The sequence below is a fragment of the Cnephaeus nilssonii genome (assembly GCF_951640355.1).
Source record: "Cnephaeus nilssonii genome assembly, chromosome: 23".
Lineage (NCBI taxonomy): Eukaryota > Metazoa > Chordata > Mammalia > Chiroptera > Vespertilionidae > Cnephaeus > Cnephaeus nilssonii.
Genome location: NC_137094.1, coordinates 16,678,862 through 16,695,120, shown reverse-complemented (window position 1 = coordinate 16,695,120; position 16,259 = coordinate 16,678,862). Strand labels below are relative to the sequence as shown.

General features: G+C 49.3%; 1 protein-coding gene across 4 annotated transcripts in view; it reads right to left on the bottom strand.

Moving 5' to 3' along the window:
* The window catches only part of FMN2 (formin 2), a 124,900-nt gene that overhangs the window by 100,078 nt on the left and 8,563 nt on the right, over positions 1 to 16,259 (bottom strand). For all 4 annotated transcript variants that reach the window (XM_079763485.1, XM_079763486.1, XM_079763487.1 and 1 more), the window contains exon 2: positions 6,435 to 6,601. In XM_079763485.1, the coding sequence (XP_079619611.1) occupies positions 6,435 to 6,601 (167 nt within the window). The remainder of the gene's footprint in view (positions 1 to 6,434; positions 6,602 to 16,259) is intronic.

The window sequence follows — 16,259 nt, the reverse complement described above, 5'->3', positions numbered from 1 at the left end:
CCTCTCCGTTCATAGGAAGACGCTTCACCAACGGAGCCACCTGGGCCAGAGCTCACAGAACCTCTGACAGGCCGGTTACCCTCTCCTGGGCTCCGCTTTCACATCAGAAAGCGATCTGACCTTCCCCTTCCCTCAGGCAGCAGCCCACTCACCTGGCTACACTCTCAACCCTTCATCACCAAATCCCACTTTCCCTGTCAAAAAACACAGGTCGGCGTCCTCTCTCAACCTCCTCCTCCTCCAGACTGCAAGCCCTCCCTCCCTCCTCTAGTCGTGTCTTCTAACCCGTACCCCACTCTTTCCTCCCCTCCCACACCGACATCCTCAACTCTAACCCCCACTAACCATCACGATGCACCCACCTGGCCAGCTGGCCTGGCTCCGTGGTTGAGCATCAGCCTAGGAACCAGGAGGTCACGGTTCGATTCCCGGTCAGGGCACATGCCCGGGTTGCGGGCTCCATCCCCAGTGTGGGGCGTGCAGGAGGCAGCCGATCCATGATTCTCAACATTGATGTTTCTATCTCTCTCTCCCTGTCCCTTCCTTTCTAAAATCAATTTTTAAAAAAAAAAAATTTTAAAGATGTATCCACATGGGCAAAAATGCCCATCTAAGATCAGTGCAAAGTTTTACCTTCGCCATCCCTAGTGCTGGGACAGAGCCATGACCTTCCACATCGCTGCCCTCCTCAGCATCCCTCCGCCATTCCATCCAGCTCTCAGTCCCGTTCTGGTGGTCGCCTACTTTTTAAACACCGGGCCTCGCGTACCCCTAACTCACCCAGTGCAGGCGACACCTCCTGATTCACGGAGGAGGATGCCCCAGCAGCACTGCCTCGCCTTCCCAGCATGCACCTGAAAGAGCCCGCCCCCATCTCTCTGGAACCCTCCCTCCCACGGTAGGGCTCACCCAGGTGTCCCCACTCCTGTCCCAGGCCAATCCCCCCACCTGGGCCAGCACCCCATCCCTTCCCGCCTCCTCAGGGCAGGACAGTCTGGATTCTCCTTTCTCGCCCCAACTTTCAACATCTCCTTCCCCACTGAGTCCCTCCCATTCGCACCTCCACGTGCTTTAACGAAAGGGAGACAAAGACGAGGAAAACAGCAGCAGAAATGAGCTTTCACTCCACACAAGTACCCACCCTCTGTTTCTTGTTTCTGACGCAAAACCTCTGGGGCGAATCACACCTGCACTGACGTCATGACGAGGAGATGAATGAATATTTGGAAAGCACTTAGGACAGAACCCTCCATCTCCTCACCAACACTCTCGCCCTTCCATTCAGACAGTGCCCAGGGCACCCACTCAACCCCCTCTCCACAGGGTTACCCACAATGACTCTGGGTAAATTCAATGACCACTTGTTCGGTCTTCATCTTACTTGACCTCTTGACAAGCCTTGACATGTCACTCTTTTCATATTTTCTTCTGTCCTACCTCTTTAATCACTCTTGATCTGTCTCCTTGAAGCCACACACACACACACACACATACACACACACACACACACACACACACTGTTCACTTTGCCCTAAATGTCCCTCTGCATGGCGGGCAATTCTTGCTCCTCACCCTACAGGCACCCAATGGCCTCAGGTGTCATCCACACACTGAGTCCCTCAACCCCCCCCTCCTCCCCAACCCCTGGATGCAAATGACCGGTCCCTTCCGCACGTCTTTTAGAGATGCTCAGATCCAGTAAGACCTAAATCAAACCGTCCTCTCCACCTGCCCCTCCTGTTTTATGCACAGTGAGTAGCATCCCCTCGACCCCATCACGCAAGCAGGAAACCTGGGCCTGTCCTGGCGTCTGCCCTCTCCCTCACCTGCACACGATCCATCAACTCCCCGAGTCCATTCACTCCCATCTCCCAAAGCAGTGCTCCTCTGAGTGTGGTCCTGGCCCAGCAGCATCCACTTCACCTGAGACCCCCCCAGAACCGGAAACTCGGGGTCGGAGCCCAGTGATGTGGGCGTTACCAAGTCCTCCAGGTGGGCCCAATGTCGGCTGGAGTTTGCCAAACACTAACCCAGGAATCAGTAGAATCCCACTGTTTCACCCCCCAGGTCCACTTCCCTTCCTGCATTATTGCACTCTTCCTCAGAATCTGCCAGCTTCCACGCCATCCCCACACAACACCCCCAGTCTATGCTCCACGCACCCCCAAATGCTCTCTCTGAATCATGGATTTGATCACACTGTACTCCCCCACTTAAATCCTCCATTGGCAGCCCAGATGCTGTGGCTCAGGGGTTGAGCAGCGACCTAGGAACCAGGAGGTCACAGTTCAGTTCCCGGTCAGGGCACATGCCCGGGTTGTGGGCTCGATCCCCAGTGTGGGGCATGCAGGAGGCAGCCGATCCATGATTCTCTCTCATCACTGATGTTTCTATCTCTCTCTCCCTCTCTGAAATCAATAAAAATATTGATTTAAAAAAATAAAAAAGAGATAAATCATTCAGGTTTTCAAAGTGCTGTAAAAATTGGGAGAAAGATATAACCCCCTAAGCTCCTGGTTGAGTGATGTTTTCTTGGTCCAAGGTACCTTTGCTTTGCCAGGGAGTCACAATTCTACACTTCTGCTGGCTCTTGGGAAGAGACAAGGAAGGCCACAGGACATTCGAGTCACATCAACGGAACTAATTAATATGCAGCGCATACTCAGGAGACGGGTAAGAAAAATCATGGCGAGGAAAGTTGGGCCGAGGCACCCATTTTAATGAAAGCCCATCGCAGGGGTTGAAAGTGAGTTCTGAGTCACCCCAACACTGTGTGCCAAGCGGGTGATGCCAAATACCCGTTCTGAAAGCCAAAACATATCCCGAAGAAGGATGTTACGTCGTGGCCTTAAAAAGTGTGACTGCCTTTTAAAAAAATGTGTCTTTTAAAAACCTATTTTTCTAAACGTCGATTCACTTCATGGTTGGGAACGATTCTAAAATCCACAAAAGCGCCAGTCGCATTTCTTCTAAGCTCAGAACACTTGGTGGTGGGAGACCAACCATCAGAACCCCTCGACTTTCGCAACAAGCCTCCTGAATTCAGAACAATGGGTAGGAAATCACCTGCTTTGTCTTCTAGAATAAAATATGCAAAAAAGCAGCACATTTGACAGATAGACTAGATCACATGTTCGATTGGAAAATAAAATAATCTCAAAACACACATGCTTACACTCCTATGTATGAAAACTTGGCTACCGATTACTTCGGGACCCAATCACACAGCCATTCCCTGAGTGGAAACCTGGGACAAATTACTATATATTGTAGAAATAAAGATGGGATGGAGCCCAAAGAAATAAGAGTTTTTAAAATATCCTATATAATAAAGAGCTAATATGCTAATTAGCAGTGATTTCAAAGAGGAAGGGAGAGGGAGACAGAAACATCAATGATGAGAGAGAACCATGGATCAGCTGCCTCCTGCACGCGCCCCACTGGGGATCGAGCCCACAACCCCAGTATGTGCCCCGATCCAGAATCAAACCATGACCTCCTGGTTCATTGGTTGATGCTCAACCACTGAGCCACGCCAGCTGGGCAAGTTGCAACATCTTGATACGTATCCACTTATTATATTCTTTATGAAATAAATCTATTTTATAACTAAAACTAAAATTGGATTAAAAATGCCCCCTTTTAACTAAGAAGAGTATCAAGATAAATAAACCTGACTGGTGTGGCCATCACACCATATCTATTTAAATATATATGCACTAGAGGCCTGGTGCATGAAATTCGTGCACTCGGGGGGGGGTTTCCTTAGCCCGGCCTGCGCCCTCTCACAGTCCGGGAGCCCTTGGGAGATGTCTTAGGGGGAGTGGGCCTAAGCTGTCAGTCGGACATCCTTAGCGCTGCCGTGGAGGCGAGAGAGGGTCCCACCACCGCCACTGTGCTCGCCAGCCGTGAGCCCTGCTCAGGGCTTCAGGCTGAGCAGCCCTCCCGCTGTGGGAGCGCACTGACCACCAGGGGGCAGCTCCTGCATTGAGTGTCTGTCCCCTGGTGGTCAGTACATGTGATGCGACCGGTCATTCTGCCATTCGGTCAATTTGCACATTAGCCTTTTATTAGATAGGGTAGATATATTTAAAGCACATACAGTGAAGACGTCAGGAAGAGTAGGGGGTAGGCATGGAAGCAATGGGACTAAGCCACCTGGATCAGCACTCTGCCTCGCGACTAACTCTGCACAGAGCTCACCAGACCCTGACTGTTCTAATGATAAACCCATGTACCATGTACTCATCCCAACCAATGCAGTACATGTACCACACACCGGAGACAGATTAGCAACACGCTGGCTGGAAAAGGCTAATCCAACCCAACTACGCTGATAGCCGTCATGAATGAGGAATAGGCCTTGTGAATTACTGTTCCACGGTATTAACTCTGGGCGACTGGCCGCTGGGGTAGGAAGCAGGCAACGCTGCGTCACGTCAATAGTTTGTACACAGATGAGTAATGAACACAGTGAAATGGCATCCGAGGGCCCACGGAGACCTGTGTGTGGCCACTGGGAACTAGACTCTGGCTGCAGGCATGTCCACGACCAGCAATGTCAGACATATTGATGAAAGCAGGCTAGCTACTGGTCAAGAGTGGCCATCTGGCCCTAACCAGTTTGGCTCAGTGGATAGAGCGTCGGCCTGCGGACTGAAGGGTCCTGAGTTCAATTCCGGTCAAGGGCATGTACCGTGGTTGCAGGCACATCCCCCAGTAGGAGGTGTGCAGGAGGCAGCTGATCGATGTTTCTCTCTCATCGATGTTTCTAACTCTCTATCCCTCTCCCTTCCTCTCTGTAAAAAATCAGTAAAATATATATTTTAAAAAAAAGAGAGTGGCCATCTGCTAAGGAAAGGAGGCTTGGCAAATAGACTTAAGGAGACTCTAAAAACCTGACCTTTGGGACAGCAGGGGTGGACCTAGCAGCTACTACGCTAAGTGAAATAAGTCGGAGAGAGAAAAGCAAATGGCGTGTGATTTCACTTCTATGTGGAATCTAAAGATCAAAATAAATGCGCAAACAAAATAGAAACAGGCTGATAGTTGCCAGAGCTGAGGGGGCTTGGAGGGATGGGTGAATAAGGGGAAGGGTTTGAGAAGTACAAAGCGGGCCCTGGCCGGTGTGGCTGCGTAGTAGAGTGTTAGCCTATGCACCCAAGAGTCAAGGGCTCAGTTCTCCGACCCAGTCCAGGCACATGCGAACCAAATGATGCGTGTGTGTGTGTGTGTGTATGTGTGTGTGTGTGTGTGTCTCTTCCACTTTCTCTAAAAATATCCTTGGTGAGGATGAACCAAAAAAAGAAGTACGAATTGGGTCCCGGACAGTGTGGCTCAGTGGGTTGGAGCATCATCCCAGGCACCAAAGGGTCGTGGATGAATCCGATTCCTAGTCAGGGCATATCCTCAGGGTCTGGGTTTGATCTCCGGGTGGGGCACATGCAGGAAGCAACCGACTGATGTTTCTCTCTCTCCCTCTCTCTCTCTAAAGCCAATAAAAACATATCTTCAGGTGAGGATTACAAATAATAATTAATAATTCCTAAGGACAAATTGGGGGGGGGGGGAAGTACCAGTTGGTAGTTACAGAACAGTCTCGGGATGTAAATCAAGAACAGCAGAGGGTGTACTAGTACAGGCAACAACACTGTCATAACTGTGCGTGGGGCCAGGTGGGTACGGGAAGTAAAAGTGCCTGACTGTCTAACCACTATGTGGTACCCTTGAAACGAATACAAAATCATCCTGAATGCAAACTGTAATTGAAAAACGAAATTTTTTTAAAAAGGATACCCTGCCCTAGCTGGTTTGGCTCCATGGATACAGCATCACCCTGCGGACTGAAGGGTCCGTGTTCGATTCTGATCAGGGGCACATGCCCCGGTTGCGGGCTCCATCCCCAGTAGGGGGCGTGCAAGAGGCAGCCCGTCAAGGATTCTCATCATTGATGCTTCTCTCTCTCTCTCTCCTTTCCTCTTTGAAATCAATAGAAACATATTTTTTAAATTAAATTAAATGTAAAAAGGATAGTGCAGTGGTCGGCAAACCGCGGCTCGCGAGCCACATGCGGCTCTTTGGCCCCTCGAGTGTGGCTCTTCCACAAAACACCACGGCCTGGGCGAGCCTATGTTGAAGAAGTGGCGTTAGAAGAAGTTTAAGTTTTAAAAATCTGGCTCTCAAAAGACATGTCAATCGTTGTGCTGTTGGTATTTGGCTCTGCTGACTCATGAGTTTGCCGACCCCTGCCCTAGTGAGAAAGGAACGGATGGACAGAGACGCACTGAGCTGGTGAGAGGCTGGGGGAGGTAGGCGGGTACCACATGGAGGCTATCATTACAGGGTGATGGGCAGACCCACATCACAGCTGCTTCCTGGACAGCAATCTGCCTCCTGGACAGGAGGGAGGGAGGGAGGGACGGACGTCTACTCACATCGAACGGAGCTGAGCTCGACGGGGCGTTCTGGTGACACGGCTCCCGGAAGCAGTCGCTGAAAGGGAGGAGGAGGCCCATGGCGATGATCCGGGAGCAGAACTTCTCTGCCTCTTCGGGGGGCCCGTTCTCCTGCTGGCTGAACAGCTTCTCCAGCAGCGTCCGCCCTGCGAGGACACGGGGCGGTGAGAGGGAGCCCTGGCGGGGCACCTGCCGCGGCGCCCTCCCCGGGGACAGGGGACGGTAAACACAGCCAGGGAGCTGCACGGTTGCCAGGGCTACGGACGTGGCAGAGAGCAGCCTCCCCAACTCGCAGAACACAGTCGGAGGCCTGGGTTACCACGTGGGGAAGAGCAGCTCTGGTCTTCCCTCCCCTCCCCCCAAGTGCCTCCTGCCCCCCCAAAGAGGATGGGCCACGGGGTGGGCCCGCATCGTCTCCCATCTCAAGAAGGCCAGCCTTTTTTTTTTTCTTTCTTTTTAAGGGTAAACTATTATTATGAACTAGTGGCCCAGTGCACGAAATTCGTGCAGGGGGGGGAAGGGGGGGTGTCCCTCAGCCCAGCCTGCACCCTCCCTCTCCAATCTTGGACCCTTCAGGGGATGTCTGACTGCCCTCTCACAATCTGGGACCGCTGGCTCCTAACCGCTCGTCTGCCTGCCTGCCTGATTGCCCCTGTTTCTGCCTGCCAGCCTGATCAGCCCCTAAATGCTCCCCTGCCGGCCTGATCACCCCCAACTGCCCTCCCCTGCTGGCCTGATCACCCCCAAGGCTTTTATTAGTATAGATTATAGCTCAAGCTATTTTTTTTTAATTGAAAGGGAGAAGGAGAGAGAGATAGAAACATCAATGATGAGAAAGAATCATGGATCAGCTGCCTCCTGCACACCCCACACTGGGGATCGAGCCCACAACCTGGGCATGTGCCCTGACAGGGAATCGAACCAAGACCTCCTGGTTCATAGGTCGATGCTTAACCACTGAGCCACACCGGCTGGGCAGGGAAGTCATCCTTCAAATTTAGATTAAAACCACTTATTAACACCAGAATAGCCTTCAGAGACCGCCTTCCATACTCCTTTGGTACCCTTCAGAGCTCCTTGGCGCACGTCATTGTTTTAATTAATTATCTGTGCAGTTTGTTTAATGTTTCTCACCCCTTCCTAACACCTAAACCCTCTGACGGCCAGCAAGCATCCTGCACACCTGGCCACCTGCACATGAGAAGCCTCGATAAGTATTTTCAGGATTTCTGAATGAATGCCATGTGATCCTGTGTCAAAGACTCATTCACATCACGGTCAGAACTGGCAAGGAAATACCACCCTCTACCAGGGACCTGCCCACTTTCTGTAAAAGGCCAGATGATAAGTAACGTAGGCTTCGAAAGCCACGTAAAAACCTTAAAATCTCTGTTACATATTCTGTTTTGTTTTTAATAACTTTGAACATGTAAAAAGTATCCTTCGTCCGGCCAGCGTGGCTCAGCGGTTGAGCGTCAACCTATGAACCAGGAGGTCACGGTTCGACTCCCGGTCAGGGCACATGCCTGGGTTGTGGGCTCGATCCCCAATGCTGGGCATGCAGGAGGCATCTGACCAATGATTCTCTCTCATCACGGATGTTTCTATATCTCTCTCCCTCTCCCTTCCTCTCTGAAATCAATGAAAATATATTTTTTTAAAAAGGCATTCTTAGCTTAGGGCTACACAAAACCAGGCCCAGGTCTATATTTTAGTTACAACAACTAAATTTCAGATATACACCGAGCGGCCAGATTATTATGATCTCTGAACGCATCATAATCTGGCCACTCAGTGTATTTGTATCTCAAACGGGTACCAAAAGTATTCTCGACTTTTGCTGGAGATCAACCACCTATTTGTTCTGAGCTTTCTATCAGCCAATGCAAAGGGGAAAACTGATCAGGTGCACGATTTATAGTGTCTTTGATATCAAATAAACGAGGTGCTCAGGAGAAGTACACTGAGTGGCCAGATGATTATGCGTTCAGAGATCATAATAACCTGGCCGCTCAGTGTATAACAAATAGTCAGTTCTGTCAAGACACTGGTAATGCAATTTTCGCGCCTCTTCCTATTTTTATTTGTGAGAGAAAAAAAAAAAACTAATTTAAAATCTCCCTTGGATCTGTGGCATGACCAAGCAGGGCAAGAGGTCGCTGTTTTCTCCATTCCTGTAAGTCACTCAAGAACATTTTTGGTCTCCCGAGACGTTTTTGGAGGGGACATAAAGGATCTTTTTTTCCCCACAGAACTTAAGCTTGCCTAAACCTAATTGGAACCAAGCACCTAGGAAACCTCGTCCCTTAATTCTCAAGTGATTAGTTATCATTACAGCAGACCCGTTTTACACATCCCAAGAGCTAATTAGTGCTTTTCTATGACTCAGGTATTGTGCATAACCAAAAATAAGGGAGACACAGGCTCTTTCCGTGTATGTGCGTGTGTGTGTGTGTGAGAGAGAGAGAGAGAGAGAGCACATGAGTAAATATGTTTCAAGCCAGAATTTTTCAAAAGGGATTATGGAGCAACTAGAGGCCTGATGCACGAAATTCACGTAAGAGTAGGCCTTCACAGCCCAGGCTGCCTCAGCCCTCACAGCCCCGGCTTCGTCCAGAAGGTCGTCTGGAAGGACGTCCGGTCTAATTAGCATATTACGCTTCTATTATTATAGACTAGAGGCCCGATGCACGAAAATTCATGCAAGAATGGGCCTTCCTTCCCCTGGCTACTGGCACCGCCTTCATTCCGGCCGGAGCTTCCCTTTCGCTCTGGCCCACAGCCGCCTTCCCGCCTTCCCACGCTGCCCAGAGGCCTGGAACGGCTGGGGCGGTGTGGAACGCCTGCGTCCCACGCCCCCTGCTCCCCTGTAGCCGGTTGGTGCCTGCATATGCAAATTAACCTGCCATCTTTGTTGGGTTAATTTCCATACTCCTGATTGGCTGGTGGGCATCGCGAAGGTATGGTCAATTTGCATCTTACTCTTCTGTTGGTGTAGATGTGGAAGAATGGGAACTATAACCCCCTGGGACTTCAGTTCCATGCTAAGTATATCCCTCTGAATCCCTCCTCCAGGGCCTCCCAACTGCTCTTTTTCCCATCATGCCCCTTCCTTCTTGAGAGAGCTCAGCCCTTGAATGCACGTGACGCTGGTCTGTCTCCTCCTCATGGAGTGTGTGGACAGAAAAGGAGTTCTACGAAGAGCAACCTCACAGGGTGATGTGATCGTGGATTCTTAACTGGGAAGGTCGTTGAAGGCAGTCACACCCCAGACATATAACGTCTTCGGGAAAAGGCTGTTACCTTGGCCTTCAGCAAGCCTTCTCCATTGTGTTTGTGCATCTAGGTGAGCACGCTTTTGCAATGCTCCCTTTCAGACCTCTCCTTCTAATGAGTGACCTCGCTTTCCGACCCCTGCTTCTTCTCACGTGTGACCACCCCTCGAGAGAGCACATAATCATAAAGGTCCTGCAACCCCATCCCTGCCCTGCTCTCTCCCACCTTCCTGTGATCCTCCTTACATTCCAGCCCCCCCAGTTCCAAATGCATACAAGAAGCTGCAAAGAGTCATTTCTTGGAAGCATTCCACCTCCGTGTGTTGCGATCTTGCTTCCGGAAGTATCCTCTGTGTGACTCAAATTAAGTTTTTATAAAAATCTCTCGAGCTTTGGGTAGTCGTACATGGATATTTATTTGGCGTAGTCGGCAGGACGCAAAAGAAGCCCACGCTGGCCCACGGCAGACGCAGATTCCCTGCTGGGTACCCGCAGGGGCCCACTGCGTCCCACTGGCTCCCGGCTTCCTATTGGATAAACCTGGGAGAGTCTTCCCTTGGAATTCCAGGAACTTACCTGCTTTGGGCAGCAATTCCTGACTGTGTGTGAGCTGTTCTTAAGTGGCTGCTTTTATGTTCAGCTCCTTTACAAGGGCTCAAAAGGAAAATTAAAATTAACAGGTGGCCATGCCTCTGCCAGTATCATAATTAGCGAGCTCATACTAAAATAGGAGGAGAGCGAAAGGTGGGGGACAGACATGGTTAAGCATGGTCATTTGGGGAGCTTCACCAGGAACCCGTGGTTTCACGCTCCCCAGGGAACTAACGAGTCCATTCCCTGCACATCACTGTGGGAAGGGAGATGGATGCCTGCACGGTGAAGGTGGGGTGACGTGGAGAAGGTTCTTGTCTGTCAGTCTAACCTGGGAGAAGAAATAATTGCCTAGCGGGGTGGAGCCATTGCAAGCACATGAAATCCCGAAGGGCTCATGGGTTAAGCTCCTGGTGATAACCCCGAGCCAAGGGATTCTGTCTCTCTTGCTTGTTTGCTCTTTCCCTCCTGCTTCTCGCTTGCTCCATGACCCACACTCACCCACGCACCTCCGTGGCCATGTGGCTTTGATTCTAGCCCGGCTGGAGACAAGGCTGGACTTTTTCCACGGCAAGATGGAGGTCAGAGGACCATGGAAACCCAGGGGTTTAATTCCACAGAAATAAAGCTTTCCACCATACCTCATCCTTCCATGGGGGGGCCCTCAGGAAATTCCTTTCCCCACAGCACCTCAAAAACTCCACTTCCACCAGTAACAGGTGGGGACACAGAGGGCATCCCACTCAAAACACCTCCAAGTTTGACAAACCCCTCAGCAGTCAGAGTGCAATTCCTACGGACCTTTAACATGCAAGTACCTACAGAAATGGAGAGGTTTGCCTAAAAACGGTATCAGCTTAAGGGGGCTGAAACGATCCTGTAGCAATAATCCCAGTCTTGCTTTTTCCTACCTTCATATAATCTTCTTTACATTCCCTCAAATCTAAATACCAAAAAAAAAAAAAAAAGAAAGAAAGAAAGAAGAAGAAGCTGTGAAGTGCTATTCTAAGAAGTGTTTTCTCAGTCTGTTGAGATCCTGCTGCCAGGCATAACATGTTTGGCTCAAATAAACTTTTATAAAATTCTCTACAGGTTTGGAAATTCTTATAGCAACATAGCTATGGCCATAGACACGTCAGTCAACCTCTCTTAGGCCTCAGTATCCTCTTCTATAAGTGGGATACTCATTTCCTTTTAGGAGTGTGATGAGAATGAAGTGTAATAATCTTATAATGTGAACCCTGAGGAAAAAAAATATATACCTAATGAGAAAGAAGGGCTCCTGGTGGCTAACGGGGCTCAATATTAAAAAGCAGAGCCTCGCAGGCGTCTCTAAACAGGGGCCCCCCCACACGAGCCACTTCAGAGAGACGCCTGCACTGAACTGCCTGCCGTGACTGCAGTCCTGCCGTCTGAGCCAGCCCTTATAAATGAGTTTCCTGGAATTGTATTTCAACCAACAGGACCAAGGCTTTCCCCATCCAATCAGAGCTGCCCAGCTATATCCCCTATCAGCATCATCACCAATCAATTAGAGTGGCTCCATTCTGACCAATCAGGACAATGCCTTTTGGACCAACCAAACTGTGAGGATCTGGAGTCCTCATGTGCATGAGGATGGACCAATCATGGACCAGGGGTGGAGCGTTCTGTCTATAGAAGTCCGGTCCCCTCTGGCTCAGGGAGTGCATGTTCTCTTTCCTCCAAAGACTGAAGACTGGTTCCCCTGGGCCCAGCCCCACTGTGCCCAAGGCCACCTCACAGCCTGGATGCATCACAATGGAGCTGTTGGCACGGAGTGAAGTCTCCTTCTTCACTGAACCCCAAATTGGAGATCCCTGTTGGCGTTGAATTGGTACCAACAGTTATGGGTTGACGTGGGTTTACCACAGTGCCCCATAAATGTTACCTATTTTTATTATTATTTTTATCAAGGTATAGCTCAAAGGCTCGGTACTTGTAAATGGGATAATAAAAGTCTGGTTCAACTTGGAGGGAAGAAACCGTAAGTGAACAATAAAATCAGAAAAACGTATCCACAATCTAAAAGCATTAGAAAAAAGTATGATTTTAAAAGCATTTGAAAAAAAGTAAAATAAGCAAGGCAAACACCGATTAAAATATCTTCAGCCACCAAGTTATTTTTTTTATATTCATTGGATTTCAATTATATCAATACTAGAGGCCCGATGCATGAAATTCGTGCAAGAGTCGCCCTTCCTTCTCCCAACTGCTGGCACCGGCTTCCCTCTGGCACCCGGGACCCAGGCAGCCCTGGCTTTGTCTGGAAGGTCATCCAGAAGGACGTCCAGGAGGATGTCCGGTCTAATTAGCATATTATGCTTTTACTATTACAGAAGGTAATACAGTATTTGAGGGTCTACATCCTATAATTCCTAACCTCTAGTGTGTTGGTGGGTTTTTTTAAAGCCTCCATTGTTTTTACTAAGTGTATTAAATTCATGTAAATAATAAGATTCATCCACTGAGAGCCAGGGAACTTACTAATCATGAATATTCTTCTATTATTTCTGCACCAATCCCATCCCCCACATACATTTACATAGTTAATGAAGAGTAGTACCTTTGTCGTGTAGAGACAGCTTTGCCTTCATACACTATCTACAAATACTCCTTCGCATTGCTACGCAAAAACCACAGGTCCGGATACACCCAGAAACAACAGCCAGGAGAACTTGGTAAGGGGACTGTTTACCATCACAGCAAACGCGTTGACCCTCTGCACAAGGAAGAAGTACACTCATCAGTCCCTGCACTGGGGTTCTGTTGGGCGGGTGAGCAGCGATACTCTGAAAACTAGAAAACCTTTTATTTGGCCAGAACTATAAAAGGAAAGCTATGCCCCACCAGCATGGCTCAATAGGCTGAGCATCGACCTAGGAACCAGGAGGACCCGGTTCGATTCCCGGTCAGGGCACATGCCCGGGTTGCTGGCTTGATCCCCAGTGTGGGGCATGCAGGAGGCAGCTGATCCATGGTTCTCTCTCATCATTGATGTTTCTATCTCTCCCTCTCCCTTCCTCCCTGAAATCAATAAAAATACATTTTTTTAAAAAAGGAAAGCCGTTTCCACATCTATTCGCAGCTTTGTGCAGCCGAGCAAGGATTCACCGTCACAATTTCAGAGGCTAACCGAGGACTGACCAGGGTCTGGGATCTGCCAAACCCCGGACGCACCCTCTGCTCCCCTCATTGTCATTCCAGGGGCCTCCACTTCTGAGTGGCCAGTACGTCTGGGAACCGCTGCTGACCAACACTCCGTGTGAAGATATAAAAGAAACAGACCACGTGGCCCGCGCTCTGGGGCAGCTAACAATCCAGTGGCAATGACCAAGGCTCAAGAAGGAACACTCTTAAAATGCGGTCCATTTAGAACTCGCTCTCTTAATTAAACGTCCTTAGCGGAACTGGGGGGTGGGGGGGAGGAGGAGAGGCAGCAAAGACAAGATGTCACAAAGCCCTTAGGAGTCTACCGTGTGCCAGAGAATGTCCTAGAGCCACCAGAGGACATAATCGTGGAGAAAACAGGCTCCCTGGCTGTAATAAGGAACAGCGTAGTCATGAGGACAAGGAGGGTGGGACGCTCTTGTACAAGAGATGTGGAGTACTGGCTGCCGACCGGTGAGAGCACCGTAGGTCCAGTGCCTATTGGAGTGACTGGCCCGCAGCAGGCCCAGAGGAGAGATTTGTGGATTTGGCCGATAGAAGAATGGATGACGCCCTGGCCAGGTGGCTCAGCTGGTTGCAGCATCATCCTGTGCACCAAAAAGATTTGGGGTTCGATTCCTGGTCAGGGCACATGTCCAGGTTGGGGGCCCGATCCCCAGTAGGGGATGTGCAGGAGGTAACCGATCTATGGTTCTCCCTCACCATTAATGTTTCTCTCTCTCCCTGTCCCTCCCTCTCTCTGAAATCAATATAGCCTATATAATAAAAGCCCAGCGGTGGAACGACCAGAAAAACCGGTCGACCAGTCGCTATGAGGCACACTGACCACCAGGGGGCAGACGCTCGATGCAGGAGCTGCCCCCGGTGGTCAGTGTGCTCCCACAGCGGGAGCAGCAGCTCAGAGGGCAGGTGGGCAGATTCCCGCAGGCCACACACCCCCACCAGTGCACAAATCCCATGCAATGGGCCTCTAGTATACACACACACACACACACACACACACACACACACACATATGTATATATACATATATATGTGTATGCATATATATCTGTGTGTATATATTTATATTTAAAAAAACATATCCTGGGGTGAGGATAAAAACATATGTATTTTTTAAAAAGAAAAGAAGAGTGGATGATGAAGGAATAGAATCAGGCAGGCAGGAAGGAAAGGCTAAAGGAGGTAAGAAAGAGACCAAAAGAACCCCTAAATCCAAGAGGTACATAAAATATAATATAGGCAGCAAGCACAGCGCCATGGAGACGACTGACCGTTAGGGCTAGCTGGGAAACATACAAAAGAAGAACCGGGAATTGAACTGCTCAAAAAGCGCGAATTTAAATCAACAGAGACGGGCCGGCTGTTCTGAGAGGGTAAGAACCACCAAGCAGAGGCGCAGAGTCCGAAAACTAAAATGCATGGTCCTAGAACAGTGAGCCGGGCGACTTGTCTAAAGTAGGAAGTTTACGAAGGACACGGTGGGAGGTTAAGTCTGCAAAGTCAGGCACTGGTAGCCAGATGCTGTGCAGAACATCAGCACTGAGGGTGTCAGCCGCCTCCTCCCCACCCCAGCCCCATCAGCGTTCCCCCTAACCACACAGCCACACCCCAGCAGATGCTGTTCTTATTCCAACAGGAAAGGAAACCAACGTTTCTGATAAAGTGGCAAACATCCTGACAGGCACAGAAAACACGATGGATAAAATGATTTTGCAAAGAAACGAGTGACTGAAAACATTAACTTGCAACTACCCTCTGATTATAAGTCGGCAAGGATATGTATATGATTTCAAAGTTGTTTTATTTTGTTTTAATCGTTTGTTTATAAGCCATTTTAAAGCCATAAACCAGGACAGGAAAGCAAATGGTATCTATGCACCAGACCAAGTGGTAAAGGCTTTATATACACAATTTCACTGAATCTTGACACTATTATGAATCATTAACCCTATTGATTTGAAATTATTCCTACACCTTCATACACTGACGAGAAATTATGTGAGAGTCACCTAACTAAATAGCAACCCTAGGATGCAAATTTAGAAAGATAGTTATTTTGTCTTAATATATTTTTATTGATTTCAGAGAGGAAGGGAGAGGGAGAGAGAGAGATAGAAACATCAGTGAGGAGCCCTAACTGGTTTGGCTCAGTGGCTAGAGCGTCGGCCTGCGGACTCAAGGGTCTCAGGTTCGATTCCGATCAAGGGCATGTACCTTGGTTGCGGATACATCCCCAGTGTGGGGTGTGCAGGAGGCAGCTGAGTGATGTTTCTCTCTCATTGATGTTTCTAACTCTCTCTTCCTCTCCCTTCCTCTCTGTAAAAAAAAAAATCAATAAAATATATTTTTTTAAAAAAAGAAACATCAGTGAGGAGAGAGAATCATTGATTGGCTGCCTCCTGCACGCCCCCTACTGGGGATCGAGCCCGCAACCCAGGCATGTGCCCTTGACCGGAATCGAACCCGGGGACCTTCAGTCTGCAGGCCGACGCTCTATCCACTGAGCAACACCAGCCAGGGCGATAATTATATTCTAACTAGTGTTACCCCCACCCATCTGTATGTGCTCAGCACCTTTTTAATAAAATCACAAGGAAACACAACTCCAGCAGCCCCTGTTCAATTTCAGATACACGTGGCTTACATCCAAATGCCTACAGGCACTTCAAACTAGGCCAGTGCTCGGCTCAAAAAGCAGTAAATAAAGCCCATCAGTGAAGCTACTGAGGTGCTTGACATCAATCCA